Source organism: Sminthopsis crassicaudata, chromosome 2 (assembly GCF_048593235.1).
Source record: "Sminthopsis crassicaudata isolate SCR6 chromosome 2, ASM4859323v1, whole genome shotgun sequence".
NCBI classification, from domain to species: Eukaryota; Metazoa; Chordata; class Mammalia; order Dasyuromorphia; family Dasyuridae; genus Sminthopsis; species Sminthopsis crassicaudata.
In genome coordinates, this window is record NC_133618.1 from 471,162,507 (window position 1) to 471,181,584 (window position 19,078).

At 37.7% G+C, this 19,078-nt stretch overlaps 1 protein-coding gene and 1 long non-coding RNA gene across 9 annotated transcripts in view; one reads left to right on the top strand and one right to left on the bottom strand.

Moving 5' to 3' along the window:
• Positions 1 to 13,127, top strand: part of GARNL3 (GTPase activating Rap/RanGAP domain like 3) — a 202,322-nt gene extending 189,195 nt beyond the window's left edge. For all 4 annotated transcript variants that reach the window (XM_074293137.1, XM_074293140.1, XM_074293139.1 and 1 more), the window contains one exon: positions 8,404 to 13,127. In XM_074293137.1, coding sequence (XP_074149238.1) covers positions 8,404 to 8,575 — 172 coding nt within the window. In that variant the 3' untranslated portion in view covers positions 8,576 to 13,127. The remainder of the gene's footprint in view (positions 1 to 8,403) is intronic.
• The window catches only part of LOC141557455 (uncharacterized), a 169,778-nt gene extending 150,758 nt beyond the window's left edge, over positions 1 to 19,020 (bottom strand). For 3 of the 5 annotated variants that reach the window (XR_012486795.1, XR_012486798.1, XR_012486794.1), the window contains exons 1-2: positions 2,278 to 3,344; positions 1,638 to 1,806 (exon numbers count right to left, since the gene is read on the bottom strand). This is a non-coding gene — a long non-coding RNA (uncharacterized LOC141557455). Of the gene's footprint in view, positions 1 to 1,637; positions 1,807 to 2,277; positions 3,345 to 18,772 lie in introns of those variants that run through there. The other 2 variants (XR_012486797.1, XR_012486796.1) reach the window with 2 other exon arrangements.
• Between the last annotated feature and the right edge of the window lie 58 nt (positions 19,021 to 19,078).

Sequence of the window (19,078 nt, forward strand, 5' to 3'; positions counted from 1 at the left end):
ATAAGTACATAAATGAAACATTCCCTCTACAGCAGGGATCTTAAAGTATAATTCAAGTCAGACTCTATTCCCCTCTGCCTCCACATTCCCTGTGGCATCATGTCAGACTAGGTCAAAAAGCCATTCCATCAAAGCTATGGCCATTCCAGTAAAACTTCCAATACCAACTTTCCATATGCTGGGCTTTTTATTCCATAAGTGACAAGGAAGTCACATAGACTACTGAGAATGGTTTCCCTGCTTCCTTAAAAGGAAACTACATAAAACATCTGTCATTCCTACCACACCTGAGCAGTCCACTGTAACATTTCACCAAGTGGGTGATTAAAATTAGGTAGCTTAAAATTGGTTTTGATAAGTAGATAGATAAAGCTCAGGTGCTTGTCTGTTCAACAGACTTACCACATCATTTTGCTCTGAATTTTGGCTTGCCAAAAGGAATTAAATATCAGAAGAAATGTCCTTATTCACTCCTTCTGATAAATAAAGATGGCAGAGAAATCCATCAGTATGGTGCAGCAAAACAAAATACTGTCCTTGGAGAAAGACCAAATCCAAATCCTGGCTCTGCTGTTTTCTGTCTATTGTACCTTGGCCAAATCATCTGATCTTTGCCCTTCGTTTCCTCCTCTTCAGAACTAGAAAACCAGATGAAATGATGTCTGAGGTCTTTCCCAACTCTAATTCTAAGATCCCTGCTCCTTTGAGAGCATTCATATCATAGAATCTGGCAGCAAGAATCAAAGACAAAGATCAATCGTAGCTGTAGAAGTGAGTGCTGCATTGAAGAGATGGTTTCTGCTGTGCATCTTGAAGTAAGAGAATAGAAATGACCAGGTCTAGAAAAAGTACAATGTAGGTATACAGGGGACAGCCTGCAGAAATGTACCACACAGGACAGTATCAGAGAGTAAAGAGTCATCTAGCTTTCTACATGCAGAAAAAAACTGTGTGGGAATTTTTTCCTCCAACATACAGTGATTTTCACCTCTTCCAATCAATTTTGCTTTATGATCCTAAATGAATATGTTTGTTGAACTGAAGATAGCAAACAACAGAGGTAAAATTTGAGTATAGGTAATCTAATTTCCTATCTAGGATAAAATATAAATCATTCTGTATTTAAAATATTTTCTATAAGATTATAACCTAATTTGGGGGGGGTTGATTATATTGCTCTACCTTTTGTGTTCCACATTTTAGCTAGTGAAGTCCACTTGCCATTCCTTATACAGGGTATTCTACCTCTTACTTTCATCCCTTTCCCCAGTCTGTGCCCATGTAAGGAATGTGCTCCCTTCTAATCTTCATCCCTTGGAATCATTCACTTCTCTTATAGCTCAGCCCAAATGCTACCTCCCAAAGGGTCTTTTCTGACTTTCCCAGCTAACAATACTTCCTCTCATCAATATTTCCTCCCACCCACCAGAAAAACTGTTGAGCATTTATGTTGTATACATTTTGTGTTGTTTACCTGTGTACATATTATTTCCTCTCAACAGTATGTAAACCCTTCAAAGAAGGGGCTGTTTTGTTTGGTTTGGATTTCTAGTAACAGGTTCAATGCTTCGAACATAGTAAGCATTTAATAAATGTTTGCTGAATGGAATTGAAGTTTGAATGATCTGCAAACTTACCATGAGTTAACAATGTCATGCCAGTGGTAAACAAGACAGCAGGGTTTAGCCTTGGCTGCTATACAAGGGAGATTCCAAAGGTCCCCTGCCCTGACCAGGCCACATTTGGAGTCATGAATTCAGTTATGAGCAGCATATTTTAAGACGTTCTAGATAAGTTGGAGCTCATCTAGAAAAGAGAAAAGAGGATAATGAGAAGACTAGAGACTACCACATAAGAGGATCACAAAAAGAAATTTGGTATCTCTTAGAGGAGATTTATGGGGGACTAGATAGCAGTCTTCTGGTACTTGAAGAGCTAGTGTGTAAAATGTCCTTTGACTAGGTTCCCATAGGCAGCAGAGGCAATGGTATGGTACAAAGAAATAATATTATTGTTGATCAGATACAAGTTGGGCTGGAGAATCTTAGAGCTACCTGCAATTCATTGTTGCTCATTTTCAGTCACGTTTGACTCTTTGTGATGCCCTTTGGCAAAGATATTGAGGTGGTTTGCCAATTACTTTTCCAGTTCACTTCACAAATAAAAAAATTGAGGTAAACAGGGTTAAGTGACATGTTTAGGGTCACATGTATCTGAGGCCGGATTAGAATTCAGGTCTCCTTGACTCTAGACTGGAGCTCTATCTAGGGGCCTCACCTTACTTATAGAGATTGTTGTGGTTTGTGCTTTATTCTCATGAGGGCCAGGATATCAGGGAGGTGGTATTGGGACATGTAAATGAACTGGATTCCAGTGAAGGCTCTGCAAGCTCACCGGCCTCACTCCCACACACACATCTTGAGCCATCTGGCTCTGGTGACCAGATATAGATCAGCATGACTGGAAATGGCCCTGGATGCCATAGGATACCTTGGCCTTTTTAAGCTAAGGTCTTCAATGGGTCTCATTGCGGCCGAGGGAGCATCCATTCTTTCACCTAGTCCAAAAGAGAAAAAAAAACCTAAATAAATAAATCTTAGAGGGAAAGACCCTCAGGATTTCTGGCCAAAGCAGAAATGGCTGCTATATATTTAATCTGAGTTAGTGGTTCCCAAACAATGACCAAATGGGACTTGGCCTAAGACCAATGAGAATCAGAGTGGTTTTGGTTTAAGGCATGGTTCTTAAGAAAGCAAACCCCAAAATGCTCCAAACATTAATTAAATGCCTACCATATGCTTTGTGCCATGGATATCAATGCAAAAATGAAAACCAAGGAATGCATATTATGCTGGGGATACAATGTTCAAAAATATATAAATAAGATAATTTGAGGTGAGAATGAACAGTAACAATGGGGTAAGGGGAGCCACAGGAGAGACATACCAGAGAAGGAATAAGGAAAGAGTAAACATAGGAAGACTTGAACTTAGGAAGATGTCTTCCAGACTCCAGGCCTAGCACACTATCCACTGAGTCACCTAGCTGCCAACAGGAAGTGTTGCTTAAGCTAAACTATGAAGGGAATGATATTCTAAGAGATATAGGCAAGAAAGAAACAAATTCTTGATCTTAGATGGATTGTTGAGTTTGGAGAAAAGTATGTGAACTAAAGTAACTGAAACAAAGAGGAGGAACAGTAGAATAAGGATAGCTAGCGTGTATAGTGCACTTTAATGTTTTAAGTGCTTACATATTTTTTCATTGATCCTCACAATTCTGAAAATGGGTGTTATTATTATCCCCATTTTACAGATGAGGATACTGAAGCTCAAAGAGAGTTAAGTAAGTACCCATGGTCATTGTGTCACCTAACTGCCTAGTCATGAAACAAAGATGGAAAGATAGGTTGGAAACAGCTTATAAAGTCTGTAAAATATCACTCTGACAAGTTTCTGTTTTATCCTAGAAGCAATGTAGAAGCTGTCAAACATTTTTTGAATAGGAAATGGACATAGCTTCAGTTCTGTGCCTTAAAAAGAATTATTTAGGCAGTTATATGGAAGACATAATAAAGATATGAGAGACTAGAAGTCAGGAAAACAATTAGGAAACTTTCAAAATAGTCTTAAGTGCTGGTTCTTAATTAGTGCTCTAAGTAGAGATAAGAGGATGGATGTTAAGAGAGGTTGTGGAACCACAAGACTTGACAAATGACTGCATGTGGTAAGTGAAGCAGAGGAAAGAGTCATGTGTGAATCTGAGATTGTGAACCTGAGTTAGTTGTAGGATGATACTGCCTTCCACAAAAATAGCAAAGTATGGAGGAAGGGTTTGTTTAGGGGAAAGAAAATCCATTTCATTTGAGACACGTGGTATTTGAGATATCAACAGTACATTCAAGTGAGATACCCAGCAGGCAGTTGGCAATACAGAACAGGACAGATAGGACAGATATATGATTTTAGAGTCATTTGCATTGAGATAATAATTCAATCCATCAGAGCTGAGATCACTGAGAGAGGCTATCTATCAGTCAATAAGTAGACTTGGGTGAGAGTGACCAATTAGCAAACTATTAAAATAGTTCAGATTTGAGATGTTGAGGGACTGTACCAGCATGGTGGAAATGTCAGCCAGAAGGGAGCATATGCGAGATATATGATGAGAGTAAAATCTACAGGACTTGGCAACATATTGGATGGAAGGTGAGAGAGAAGTAGAGAGAGAAAAAGAGTGAGAAGTCAAGGATGTAAAGAAAGAAGGAAATTCTTCCCATTCTTAGATTCTGTGATTTTAGATTATTGAGTCATCAAAAATGATGATGTTTTGAACCGAATGACTGAAAAGATAGCATTGCCATAAGCAGAATTAGGAAGATTGGAAAGAGTGGTAAGTTTTTGGGAGAGAAATAAGTTCTGTTTTGGACATGCAGTTGGCAGAAGGATATCTAGGCAGCAAAGTGTCCAGATATAATTTGAAAACATAGAATATAAATTCATAAGACAAATCAGAACTAGAAATATAGATTTGTAAGTCTATTGGATTGAGTCAGTATTTCACAAGAGAATCATTTCACACATACTCATTTTAAGCAAAAGTAATTTTATTTAAAGTTACAAAACAGAAATCCCCTCCTTACCAGCCCCACTTCTTATCACACAAGTACTGGTGCTCTTGCATCTAGAATATCCAACTTTTATTCTCAGGGTTGATGCCTTATTTACATTTCATGCAAAAACTAGAATCTCAGCCTTTTAGAAGGTGGGGGAGAATGGTGCAGAGAGGTATAATCTTCATTTTACTGCTCTACTATACCAGAGGATGTCATCTAATTACTGTGTAATGGTTATATATCTTAGAACAAACAATCATAGTTACTAATTAAGTGCTATATAAGCATTTCATACTTTAGGATGTAACTCATCATATGTAAGGCCTCCTTGGATTAATTATCTCTTCCTGTTCTAATGTCCTGTCTCAGGATATTCTCCACTGACCTTATGTTACCTCATGAAGTCAGAATTCAATCAACAAATAAATATTAAATGTTTACTAAGTGCCATGCGCTGTGCTAAGTTAGTAATTTAAAGAAAGGCAAAAACAAAAAGCAAACAAAAAAACACCACCACTAGCAGCAAAAACAAAAACAAAAAACTCAATCTGTCCGCTCAAGGAGTTTAGTGGGAAGAAGAATAAGGACAAGAAGAACGTATATGTGGCTTTTAGGTAAAGAAAAAAGAAGATAAAGAGGCTTACATTGTATGGCTTTGGTCTTAGTAAAATACTCGGAGGCTCATTCCATTTGAGAAAATAGAAGTAGAGCTGAGGGGGAAAAAGGGAGTAGAAAGTTTGGAATAGCTACTGGAGAATCAATCCAGGATAAATAATAGCAGTAGCAAGGGTCAAGCGAACGTTAGATACAATCAATTTGTTATGGACTTGGTGTGGTCATCTGACGTCACCCTGAATGACTCCTGAGATGAGACAGAAAAAGCAAATTGCAGGATGACCTAGAGTTAAGAATTTGCAAGACAGAAACAGAATAGACAAGTCCCTAATTAGAGAAGAAGAGACTGCAGTTCATGGTTAGCAAAGATATGAGGACAGTAGAGATTCAAAGATAGAGGACCATGAGTGGTTTAAGTGTGTGACTACAGAATCAGGACTGCAAAGAGAATAAAGTGAAGCCTGAAGGGGGATAGTGTATGAGGAGAACCAAGGGAGATTGAGGGGTAGGTGGTCAAGATAAAGGTGATGAATAGATTCCTCAGAAGTGAAGTGAGAGAAGTAGAACAGGAAATTGTAATCAGAGAAAATTAATTTATAGATCATAATCTTGGATCTGATGCCTTTCTTAGTGGTGCTGGGGTGAACAAGCCTGTGAATGAGCAAGTTATAGTGAAGATGGCATTCTTGACGGTCTAAGAGGTCCAAAATCTATCATTAAACAAACTTGACAAATACTTATTAAGTGCTCTATGCATGGCATATGCTATATGTAAGATTCATTACTGGAAATTAAAAAAAAAATTAAGACCTGGACTCTGTTCTCAAAAGAGCTAAAAATCTAATAAAGAAGAAAAAATAAGTATGTAATCAACTGTAATATATGAGTATGTGGGATAAATGCAAAGAAGTCCAGATAAATTACTATTAAAAACCTGAGGAAGGAATGATCATTTCTTCCTAGTCAAAGATAAAAATATTGATAGCTATCCACAAGGGTAGAAATATTGTTGGGGAGCTCACCAAAAGCTCTTTCTCTGAAGCACATTCAAAACTATCCTTTGAGTGATTGAAGAATATTCACATTAGTTTTCAGGAGAACAAAAGGAAAATATCAACAATTACATGAAATATTGCTTAAATCATTAATGACAAAAGAAATTCAAATTAAAACAATTCTGTGATTTTATCTTATACCCATCAATTTGTCAAAAATGATTTTTTTAAATGGAAACAATCAATATTGAAGAGGCTACAGAAAAATAAGCAGTTTCTGTGTGCCAGGCATTTTGCTAAGTGCTTTACAAATATCTCATTTGATAATCATAACAACTTTGTGAGATAAGTTCTATTATTATTATTATTTTACAGGTAAGGAAACTGAGCAAAGAGTGAATGATTTGCCCCGACTCACACAGCTAATAAGTGTCTGAGAGTGGCCAATGTGCTGCTGCCTTGCTGTCTGTGATAGGGAATTGTGAATTGGTCCAGCCATTCTGGAATACAAGTAAAGTCACTAAATTGTTCATACTCCTTTACCCTGCATCCTGCATATACCAGGAGAACAATGACAGAAAGGACCTATATATAACAAAATATCCATGGAAACGTTCTTTGTGGTAGCAAAAAGAAAGAAAGAAAAAAGCCAAGCTGATGGTCCTGGGGTGGAAGCAGTCAAACTGTCAGTTCTGATGGCATTGAATCCATGTGGGTCAATTTTGCTTCTACTCCCACCCTCTTTTGAAATCTGATTAAAGCATCTGTTTCAGACTTCTGGCTTTGTCCCCGAGTACTTTGGCCTTGTTGCTGCTCTTATTTCCTTTCTCTGTAATCCAGAAATGGATCTCTACCCAATGAGTCACCACTACAGTTACTGCACTTCCTACAGTTACATATCTTCACCTCTCAGACCTGATCTGTCAGCAGCAAGATCAAAAACCCTCTGAAGCTGAGACCGTCCCTGACCCATGAATGGGGGCTGGTTTCTATGGAACTCCTTCTTGTGTATCCTGTGTGCACATCCAGGAGGAGCTGCTTGGGAAGGGTACAATTCATGTCATAATACTTCAATCATTGCCTTGGAGTTCTGCTAAACTATGAATATGGTGACCTAAGATATATGATGGTCTCAGGGCAAGAATGATCAATCTCTGTGTGAGACGTGCTTGTGTCCGAGACCTCACTTGGGCCAGCTGCATCCCACGGACATGCTCCAGCAGCCACGGGTGGAGAAACCAACCACCTGGGGATAGGACGGGGGAGGTGTGAGCAGGCCACAGTTATCTGAAAAATGATCTGGGGGAGTTCAGCATATCACATGAAAGCAAATTTTTAACTGCATTAAGAGAAGCATCCTGCTATATATATTCTGTCCAGGTTAGACCCTTTCAGGGTTTGTGGGCAGCTCAAAGCATCTTATTTTAGAAGGATCAGTGATAAGTCAGAACAAGTATATTTCCCAAGGCAACATATTCCACTTTTGGATAGTTTTAATAGTTAGGAAGTTTTTCCTTACACCAAGCCTAAGTCTAACTTAGATTTGGCAGGTTCTATCATTGTACCCCTCTCCCCACCAGCTTTGTGGTTGAGTAAAAGGGATAGAAGGACATGGAGCAGAGTCCTAAGTTTAAAGATTTCTGATTAGATCTTCGAAGCTGTTCCATATGATCTCCTGTATAATCGTGACTATGTGGGGCACATCCATTAGACTATTATGAGGTCAGTGTTATTTTAGTTAAGGACTGAACCCCACTTGGCACACTTCCAAAGCCAATTGGGCTAAAGAAGCATGGAGGCATAGGATGAACTTCTGGACTTGGAGTCAGAAAAAGCTGGATTCAAATGCTACATCTGACTTGCCTGTGAGTGTGAGCAAGTTGACTGACCTTTCTAGACCTCAGTTTCTTTTTGTAAAATTGAACCCTGTAGTAACTACCTCATAGTGATTGATGTGAGATTCAAGTGAAATAATATATGTAAAGTACTTTGAATGTCTTAAATTCTGTGTCATTGACAGCAGTTAATATAGAATGGAATAAGGAAAAAAAAAAAAGATTTCTTATGATGGCAATTTTAGGACAGCAGTCCTGAATCCATTGTACCCCAGAAAGGAAGCTGAAAGCCATCTTAACCTGACCAATTATTTTACATAGTAATTTTTCTCTTTCCTTATAGGATCCTATCAGGCTCGTTTGAAAGACCTGTTTTTGAAGACAACTCTGATGGGCGTCTCCTTTCTACAAGTTCAGATCCTGATACCTTGGCCACCAGAGAGGGGAGTCCACCCTCTGGAAGCCCATTTCAACTCACAGCTTCCTTTGATGAAGATATTATTGACTTGAAGTAAAGACAATCTTAACCATATTTGCCATCTTTATTTTTCTTACAGCAGTTTATACTCTCTAGGAAAGTTCTGACACCACTTCCTGAGGAAAATCGGTCACTGATCTATTGGACCAACTGTTCTGCATATTAGGCCAGTTTGGGTAATTCTTCAACATTTGGTGCCATCTTGATCCTTGCTTTCCCTGTTCAAGTACCATCAGCCCCTCTTGGGAATAAAAGTGGTAGATTTCATTGAGGTTTTAGATTGAAACTTTTAATAAAAAAAAGTTTTCATTCTTCTTTACCTCAAACCTCTTATATTTGAAATACTTAGATAAACAATTATTTTTCATTACAATTCTAATTTATTTCACATTATAAGTATTTCGTAGAAATGTTTTATAAAGAAGTCCTTTGATTTTATTACAAATAAGGATTTTCTTTAGCTTTGCTTTCTATAACCAAGAAATCCTACTCCTATTGATAACTCAGTTTCGCTTAGATATAAAGAAGTGATGAGGTTACACAAAGGTATGACCAGTTGTTTTCTTATTCTGCCAGTTCTGTACCCACTCTATAGAGGGAAGCTGATTGGTTCAATTTTAGAGGTAACTTTCCTGATATGCAGAAAAATGAGAATTATTGAAAGCAAGAGAAACTATGATTTCCTTTTTTTAGTGTCCTTGTCTTTTATGTCAGATTTATTTTTATTTTTGAATCAGAATGTCAAGAAAAAATGTCTCTTGAAATATTGTGCATATTTCTTGTCTTTTCACCAACTACCACCCAATGGGTAGACTTACCACATATGCATGCAAAGATATATACTGTTGTCATTCCTCCCTAGCTTAACATAGGAGGTTAAAAACAATTTGGGGCTGGGTTGTTAGAACAAATTGCATAGCAAAATTTCAGCCTTTTATCTTAGAAGACTACATTATAATGTGAAGGTGGATACCTGATCTTTTTGGTTTGATGATCCCTTTCTCACCCTCCCACCACCCAGTGCTTTCTCCCTTTAGTTCTTTAATTTTGTTGGCAGATTTCTTTCATTTTCCATCAAGCACAGTCTTATAACCCTTTAATTTCAGTACATATGGTTACTTTCCTTTTTTGTATGTATAGACCTTTGCTGTCCAACTAAGTGAGAGTGATACAATATATATACCACATTAATTCTAGCTCTAAAAGGTGATTTCCTACTTTATATATTGATTTAGTGAAATATAGCAGGTCAGTGATTTTACAGTTTTTATAGTTCAGGCTATGACAGGGCTATTTTTTTTAGTCCACTAACCTGTGAGATACAGCCTTAATATAAAAATAGAAAGGAAACATGCAACATCAATACTGTCTCCCTAGCTTGCATACTATGAATTATTTGGAAAAATCCTTACCTCTGCATGATGAGCTCAGTATTAAACTCCAGAAGAAAGGCCAGACTTTTGTTTGGCATAAGATACATGATGATTGAAAAGGATAATTTCAAAGGCAAGACCAAGCAGAAGAGTCCTTTTACTTAGGCATCAATTCAGCCTAAAAGCCAAAATTAGGAACTGATCCATTATCTTTTGGAGCATTTATGCTTCAGAAGTATCACATCATTTTCCATTCACCTCCCCAATTGCTATTTTATGTCATAGTTTTTAAAAAATATTTTCTCAACATAATAAGCTTATTTTTATCTTCTTCATCTTGTTATTTTTCCTACTTTGGCTTCTCCTCATCCTGATATATAAGAATAAGAAATTGCTAAAGGTTGTTTCCATGGAGGGATCAAAAGCATCAGTTGAGCCAGAATTTTTGAGGAGTCACAAATTCAAAGGAGCTTTTAAAAATCTAAGAGAAGTACACAAGGGGGAGAGAAATTGAGTGTAATGCAGAGGAAAAAAACCCAGAAGGAGGCCACCATACATGTGACAAGCTGTTTTCATCCCTAGCCTTTTTCACACAGTAAAGATAACAGACACAAGAACCATAAGGAGCTTAAAAAAAAAAAAAAAAACACCTTGAAATAGATACTTTAAGCTATGATAGTAGCTAACATAATAGAATAGGATTGCTTTATTTCCAGTATTTGAGAGAAGAATTTAATATTTCTTTATTTTAAGAATCCACTTTTTCATTCTTGTGGTTCTCCCACCATCAGTGCAGATTGTGACTCTTCATATTTCAAAGCCAACCCAAAGAGTTCTTTTACTTAGCTTCAGTTCATCCTGAAAACCAATACAGCAACTGATCCATTGTAATTGTAGTTGCTGTGGCCAAAAACATCCCTGAACTAACGGCCAACCCCTGGTGCTAAGCCTCTCTACCTTTAGCTAGGCTGGTCCTGTGTCTGTTGTTGGGCCTATATGAACTTCCAACTTGGAAGGATGCGCCAAATTTCTAGATGGCAGAGTCTTCTAAAACCCAGCATCACCTGCACACCATGATGGGAGAGGTCTTAGTGTCAGAAAGGAGGAACTGGACAGCATTAAATATACTTTCTGATTAATATGCCGAGGACAACAGGTGATCAACCACAAAAATCTCTATAGCACTTGGTCACCTAAATTCAATTCTGTGTAAATACTCATAAAATTAATTAAGTGCTGCACGTGGTCTGTAGTTTTAAGCAAAAAGTTCTAGATTCTTTCCTTTGTTTTAAAGCACTGAAAAATATGAAGGTCAGTAACTCAGGTGAATTTCCATTTTTCATAAAATTATTTACCTATAGTATACTTGTTATTACTACACACATGTGTCAAATTACTATCTTTAAATATGAAGTACTCCAGTTTTGCAATATAACATAGATAATATTTCTGGTCCTATTTCTAAAATAAAGAATTTTGAAGATTTGTTGAAATTCACCTCAGTTACTTCTTCATGTAAGTTACTAAAGAAAACAGGCACTTTTATAAATGAAAGCATGCATCTAATTAGATCTTTCAGGAGAAAAAATGTTTTTTGTAATTTGTGAGCATAAGATTTAACTTGAAAAGAAAGTAAAGAAACTGTAAGGGGAGTGGGAGTAGTTGAATGATGACTAAAAATGATTCACATTATCTAATATAGTACAACTGAAAACTAGACCTATTACGGATTATCATCTGCCTATCTTGAATATTTATCTACCATATCCATTGATAGTGTAAAAATTAAGAGAGAGAAATTCATTTGATAACTAGTACTATATACATTAACTTAATTATTATTGGAGGAGGAAGCCTGGTACAATGTAAAGAGTAGTAGATTTGGGAGAAAGAGAACATAAGTTCACATTCTGACCCTACTTACTTAACTATCTTTGTGACCCTGAGCAAACCATTTAATCTTTCTGGGCTTAGATCACATGACCTCTAAGGGCTCTTCCAGCTTTAAACCTATGAATTTATGAAGTAGGAACATGAATGATCCACAATATAATGTGTATATATGTGTTTGTGTGAATGCATACACACACATATAAAAAACCTGGACATAAAACATTTGATAAAGTTAGGACATTAGATAAGCTTAGGAAATGTAAGGCTAATGATAGTACAATTACATTGATATGAAGCTGGTTCAATAACCATACCCAAAGAATTCAACAACCATATTCAAAATGTAATTAAAGTCAATTGGAAAAAGAAAGTTTTAGTGTTGTGTCTCAGGATTTCAGCCTTAGCTTTGGCCTAGTCAATATTTGTTTCAGAAATTTGCATGAAGACACTGAAGGAATACTTGATTATTCATGTGGCACAAAATTCAGAGGGATGGCCATTATGATGGATGACAGAATCAAATCCAAAAGCATCTCAAAAGCCTGAGCTAAAACCAAGAAGATTAAATATAACAGGAAACAGAATTCAATTCTCAAGATATGTGGGGGAACAAAAAAAGAAGATACTAAACACTTGGAAAAAACACAGACCTTATTTTTTAAACAACTAAGAAAACATTCAATAACTACCAATCCAAATGCCTATTTTCCTGCTACAAAAATTTCATGAGAACAATCCACATGCTAACTGACAGTATTGTCAATGAAGATTTGAGAAAGAAAGGATCAGGCTTTCACAAATGACATTCTACCATAAAATACCTCTTTACAATCATGTAAGTGACTGAAAGTTCTAAAGAATACAAAATCCCACCATAATTATTTGTTGACTATAATACAAAAGTTTTTGTTCACTGGAGCAGAATTTAAAGGCTTTCCTCTAACACGGTATCTTCCATAATCACATAAGATTGCTGGAAATTTAACTATTTGACTATGATTAAGCAAACAAAAGGATATAATTACCAAAAAGTGTTTGCCACTATCACAGAGAATGTCCAGTACAGATTCAATAGAAGAGAAATTCCCTAAAGACACTGAAGTCCTCTGGATGCTTCTTTTTGCAGATTACAATATGCTGACTTCATCAATCTCCAGAATATTGCAGAACTCTTTAAAGAGATCCATAATCATTCAAAAGAGTTCATCTTAATTAGGCAGAGAAAATAAATCTAGTAGGAAAAAAAAAAAAGAATTCCTTTTGTTGAAACTATGATGTGCAGCTGGATGGAAAGCCTTATAGAAGTGATACAAACAAATGATATGGACAGAGACTGAGCATGGACAATGATTTTAGCCTAAAACTGAACAAGAGGAAAAGAGAAAGCAGGATCACTTTTGGGGAAACACACAAGTATTTTTAGTGGCATGCATAAACACATACATTTCTCCCTGAAACAAAGGTCCATCTTTTTAAAGGTCCATCTAGTGATACGGTTTGAGTCATGGAATATTACAATTTCCAAAGAATTAACACTTCAGATATTCAACATGCAATGAAAAGGCATGGCTGGCATGAATAGACTGTGTCACATTATTAGTGAAGACTGCACACATGTAGAAGTGAGAAGATGTCACCAGAAAGATATAAGAACAGAAAAAGAGAACAGCTCATCATGTAGCAAGAGCAGTTAGTAACTAATGGACTGTCTGCAAGCCTATATGAAATCAAGAGATCTACTCCAGCCCTTTGGAGGGACCCTTCTGTGGAAGATTTATAGAAGACCATGGACAAAAGTTGCACTGGATGAGAAAGTATGAATGGGTTGCGATCTCCTTTTGGAAAAAAATACCAACATTAATAAGGTCATGATTATTCAGGTAGTGAAATGCAATTTGAAGACCTGGGGTTTAGTTTCAGATTAAGCTGGAGCCAAAAGCATGATTTTACTATTTTAAAAAGCTATAAGAATTTTATAGTTTGGTACATTAAAAAATCTATCATTTCATTAGTTTTAGCACCCTTCCTAAGTTCAAAAACTTTTTACATTTTAGAAGACAGTCTTCATGAAATGCTGCAGATAGAACAGGATATCCCCAAAGTTTTAGTATAGTCCTAGACTTTTAACATATTAAAGCTACAAGTCTTTGGGGAATAACCTATTATCTAGGTTAAGGGATATAACAGTCCTTTATTATCTTGTGCTGTATCTAGAGGACTGTGTTCAGTTTAGGGCATCATATTTTAAGAGAAACATTGACAAGATGTATGGCAATCAGAATAAATTATTTAAAACCATGTCCTATGAAGAATGGTCAAGAGAATTGAAAGGCGGAAGAAGGAACAAGAAAACTGCATTCAAATATTTAAAAGATTTTCATATGGAAGAAGACACAGGCTTGTCCTATGTTGGTCCAAAGGGCAGAAAAAATGAGAAATGGAATGCAGCATTTAGCTCAAAATAAGGAAAAATAATTCTAACAATAAAAGCCTTAATTGAAAGCATTGAACTCTTCATCACTGGAAACGTTTATGGAAAGCCTTGTTCTGCCACCTGACAAGGATGCTGCAAAATGGAGGCAGTAAGCGGGAAACAGCATGATGTAGAAAAACGATAGATAATTCTTGCTTTATACAAATTTACATTATGCATCTGAAATCAGAAAACCTGGGCTGAATCCCAACTTTGCTTACTTGCTGTATGAATTTGAGTAAGTTAACTTCCATTCCAAGATCTGGCCTTAACTTATCTACTGTTAAATTCCACTAGACCATAAAATAAACACTCTTTTTCAGCTATTCTTTAATCACTATTCCCAAAATGTGCAGTTTCCCCATTGTTGAACTTTAATTTTTCTTAAAGTGTCCCCCCATATCCTAAACTCTTACCTATTAAAATCCAAGCCAATTTTCCTTTAGTTCCAATGTCACCTCCTCAACAATGCATGACTTAATTCAGCCTGCTGATGCCTGCATCCTCTGTACCTTTAAAACCCTTATTTGTACTACTCATAAGGCACTTACTACATACTGCCTGACATTATAAGTACTTCTGTTTGTGTCTTATTTCCCTACTATATTTAAAAGTTCTGAGGGCTGGTACCATTTTTGTATAATTTTTTTTATCTCTCAGTGTACTGTACACAGCCACCCATTAAATATTTTTTGAATGAGTGAATGAACATGATCTGATTCTGAAACTTTTTATGCTTCTAAGCTAAGGCAAAGAATTTCATGATAGCCTGCCATAGTCTTAGAAGCCATAGGGGATTTATTTCCAGCCTTGAAATTTCACTGTGACATTTATCAGCACATTCATGAAGAATAGTTTCTTTGGTAGAAAGTTCTAGATATAGTAGTGTTTACATTATGCTTGAATGATGCATCAGAAAGCATCTTTCCAAGACTTCAAAAGATATTATAGAGATAGGAAGATTTGTCAAGTCAAATCTTTAAATAAATTCAGCCTCTCCTTATACAGTATTGGGAGCTTCTTTATTGTCTCCCTGCCTCGAGAGAATACTCATACATGGCTTTCCTAGAGGCTTTCTTTTCATTAGAAAACCCAGCAAAATTGTTATCAGTCTTTATGAAGATTGATGTCTCAAGATAGGTTGGACTCATAGAACAAAATGACACCAGATCTAACAAGAATTTTGTGTCCTTTTCTTAGCTTTAGTTTCCTCATCTGTAAGATGTGGAAGATAATACTTGGGCTACCTGCTTCATAGGACTTTTGTGAGCAAAGTGCTTTGTAAACCTTAAAGTGCCACAGAAATAACTTAAAATTGGTTAATTTACCGGTATTATCCTTGGCATAATAAGGATTATTACTTCCATTGCTCTATAACAAGGTTCCTTTACCTTTCTTGTGCCAAGGACCCCTTGGGCAGTCCATGGTTTTAAATGCATAAAATAAAATATAAAAAAATTACAAAGGAAATCAAAGGTTAATGGAAATAAATATACAATTTTTCATATACATATTCACAGACCCCTGAAATCTAACATGAGATCCAAAGATCTCCAGGTGAAGAACTTTTGATATAACATGGCAGGGTTTACAAATCCCTTTCATCATATACATCCTATGGAATAAATAATATAAAATATTTTCTTTGTTTTCAGATGATGAAACTCTCAGATGATTTACTCAACTTTAACTATGAATCTGAGATTTGAATTACATCTTTTAATCCCGAATTCATTACTATTTCCACTCTGTCATTCCCATCTACCTCACAATTATGTTATAAAGAGCTAAACTCAATATCTGACTACTTCCCAGCTAAGACCACAGGCTATATCCACAATGTTCAATTAATATTTGTTGAAATTAATTCACTTTAGATATATGTCCAAGTGGTTTGGAAAAATCAAAAGCTCTTTAAAAATATTTTTTTCTCACAGTATTATTACCTTCAAAGAAGGAAGAAAGGAAGGGAGTAGTCTGTGATCTAGATGAAGTAGACTCAGTCAGGTATTTTTCTTGTCCATCTGGGTATTCTTTCCTTGCATAGGATGCTAAAAAACTACCTGGTATTTCTCTAAATCTATTGAGATTGAAATAATATTAATGTCTGGGTTTGGATTTTTTTTTTTGTATTTATATAGTTTATCCTTCCCTACTCTTTTTGGTCACTCTAAGAAAGCAGTTATTTTGGCACTTGAATAAAGTGTAAATGCAGCGGAAATTTATTTGGTATTAAAATGAATGTAGTTTGGTGGAAAAAGGATTATTTTGGAGTCCAAGGTGCTAGATTCCTCTCCAAGTCAACTTCCCCACTTATTGGTTGAAAGCAAATAGTTTCCTCATATGTGGAATACAGGCATATAGAGGAGATTTGACTAGATGAAATTTAAGGTTTCTTCCAGTTTTAAAGGTCCTACAAATTAACTGACAGATTCCAGTAAATTGGTCATGCTCTAAAAGAAATCGATCCAAATTGAAGTTTCCTCCTATATTTTATATAATATATAATATAAAATAATATTGATGTACTGACAATTTGGCCCAGACTCCTTTCAGTTCATGTCATGGACCTCTTAAGTTTCTAAATGACTAAACATCTATCTCATAAATATAAACTGTAAATGCAAAAGTAGACAGTTCTGGCTACAGCAGCAGATTGGGAATATTGCAGTTGTAGAATTCCAGACAGGCTTCCAATGGTACCAGGGTCTGGGAAATTCTAGGCTAGGGGTATGAAACTAGGGGGCCACCAATCCATACATAAGGATCTCTGTGGGCTACATATTGACTTAATTTTAAAATGTGATGGTATCTCTTTTATTTTTTTTGCCCCACCAGGAAAAAAGCAGCTGATTCAGTCTCCCCACCTTTTAAAGGAGGCAGACAATCAGAAAATGCAGAGAGGCTCACTGCTGAGTAAATTGGACCTGCTCAAAAACCTCATCATATATGTTAAATATTTTCCAATTACATTTTAATCTGGTTCTCCCCATAACTGCAGAGCATTGTGGGCCCCATAGGGCATGTGGGTGTGACACCATCAAAATGCACCATCAGGAACCTGTAGGATCCTAGACCAGGGAGATTGAAGTGTCTTGCACAAAGTCACACCAGTAGTAAATGCCAGAGGTGAGAGCTGCAGCCAGGCTCTTGACCCCAGAGGCAATGGGCTTTCCTTTCACCGTGCTGCCACCCCCCTGGGCTCTGGTCCTTGTTCTTGACTGAACTTGCTGTATGATCTTGAAAAGAAAAATTGTTTCCCTTTTCTGAGCCTCATAGTCTCACCTGTAAAATGAAAAGGTTAAACTAGCTAATAACCAATTCTTTATAATATTTCACATACATTACCTTTTCAATCCTCACAACTCTGTGGGCTTTCCCTGCATCACACAGCTAGCTAGTGAATGAGGCAAAATTCGAACTGAGGCCTTCCTGGTTTCTGCACCACGCTGCCTTAGAGGATCTCTAGCCCATTCCTACTTGAAATGCAACGAGTCTATAAATTCTACAACCCTTCCTACAGTGTCTCTAAACTCCCAAGATTAGGTTGGGCCTCAGCTCTTGCTGAGTGGGTGTAAAGACATCTGTAAGATGAGTTTGTATGTTACCTTCCAGAGCAAAATAAAATTTCTTTAAACAGACATTCCTGTCACCAGAATGAATGTAGGTGGTTCCTTCCCTAGTACGAATTACTTAGGCCACAGACTGCCAATTCTACTGTCCACTAAGAAAAGGAGGGGGCTAGAAGTGGAAGTAAGGGGGAATTCCTCGTAGATATTTACAGTAGAACTGTGTGTGTATTTACCTTCTTGATCCTGCAGAAATTACTGGGAAAGTTTAAGCTGCGCTTGTTTGACATTCTATGACCTGTCACTGTCCTTGAGCATCCTTTAAAGATGTTTTTCTTTGATAAATGAGCTCCCTTAAGCGAAGCACCCGTGGCGCTTCTGTTTTAAACTTTTTTAGCGGGTTTCGTACACCCGGGCTGGGAAGGCAGTGGCGGCTCACAGCTAGCCCATTCCCGAGGCCCAGTCTCCCGCCAGGGGGTTCTTTCCCACGCCTGTCTGACGTAGGCCGCGCAGCCCAGAACTCCCCGTGGGGCCCCTCCCGACTGCAGGGAGCACCGCGGGCACCCCGCGCCACGACCCGCTCCCCCTTCTTTGCTGTTAGAGAACCTAGTCAGGTCCCAGCTCTGCTACTGCTGGCAGGCTGTCACGTGGGGGCAGTCTCTTTTCCGTAAGCCTGTGGTTTCACTGGTGGGATGAGGGGGCTCCGGACGTGAGGTCCTCTCCAGCGCTCCCTCCGAACAGGTCGCGCGTCCCCAGGTCAGTGAAGGCAGCAGCGCCTCTCCCCGGAACAAGGGGACCCCTTTGTAAGAGGCAGTTGTGGTGGGGGGGACGGGTTAAGAAAGAAATGCTGTTACGTCGGGCTCTCTCTGTTCATTTTGTTCCCTGGCGCCCCTTTCCCGAGCTTGCGCTGCCTAACCCTTACTTACCAAGCCTGCGCTGTGAGGCGTGGCTCAGTTCCCCTCTGTGCTGTCTATCAAGGGACGAACCACCACGTGTCTTAAATCCACTTTGTATCGCGCTGTTTCTCGTGCTGAGTTCGCGTGTGCTGTGACTCCGCGTGTGGCCACGGCCGGCACGGCTCTAGTGTCTCTCCTCACCCGCTCCCGCCCCAGACCCCAAATAAAGGATGGGATTTGATTGGCCTTCAGTGTTTGAGTCTTACTCTGTCTGCGCCTCCCACTCTGTCATCTGGTCAGCCTACCCCGGAGAAACGAGCCCAAAGGCCCCACCCC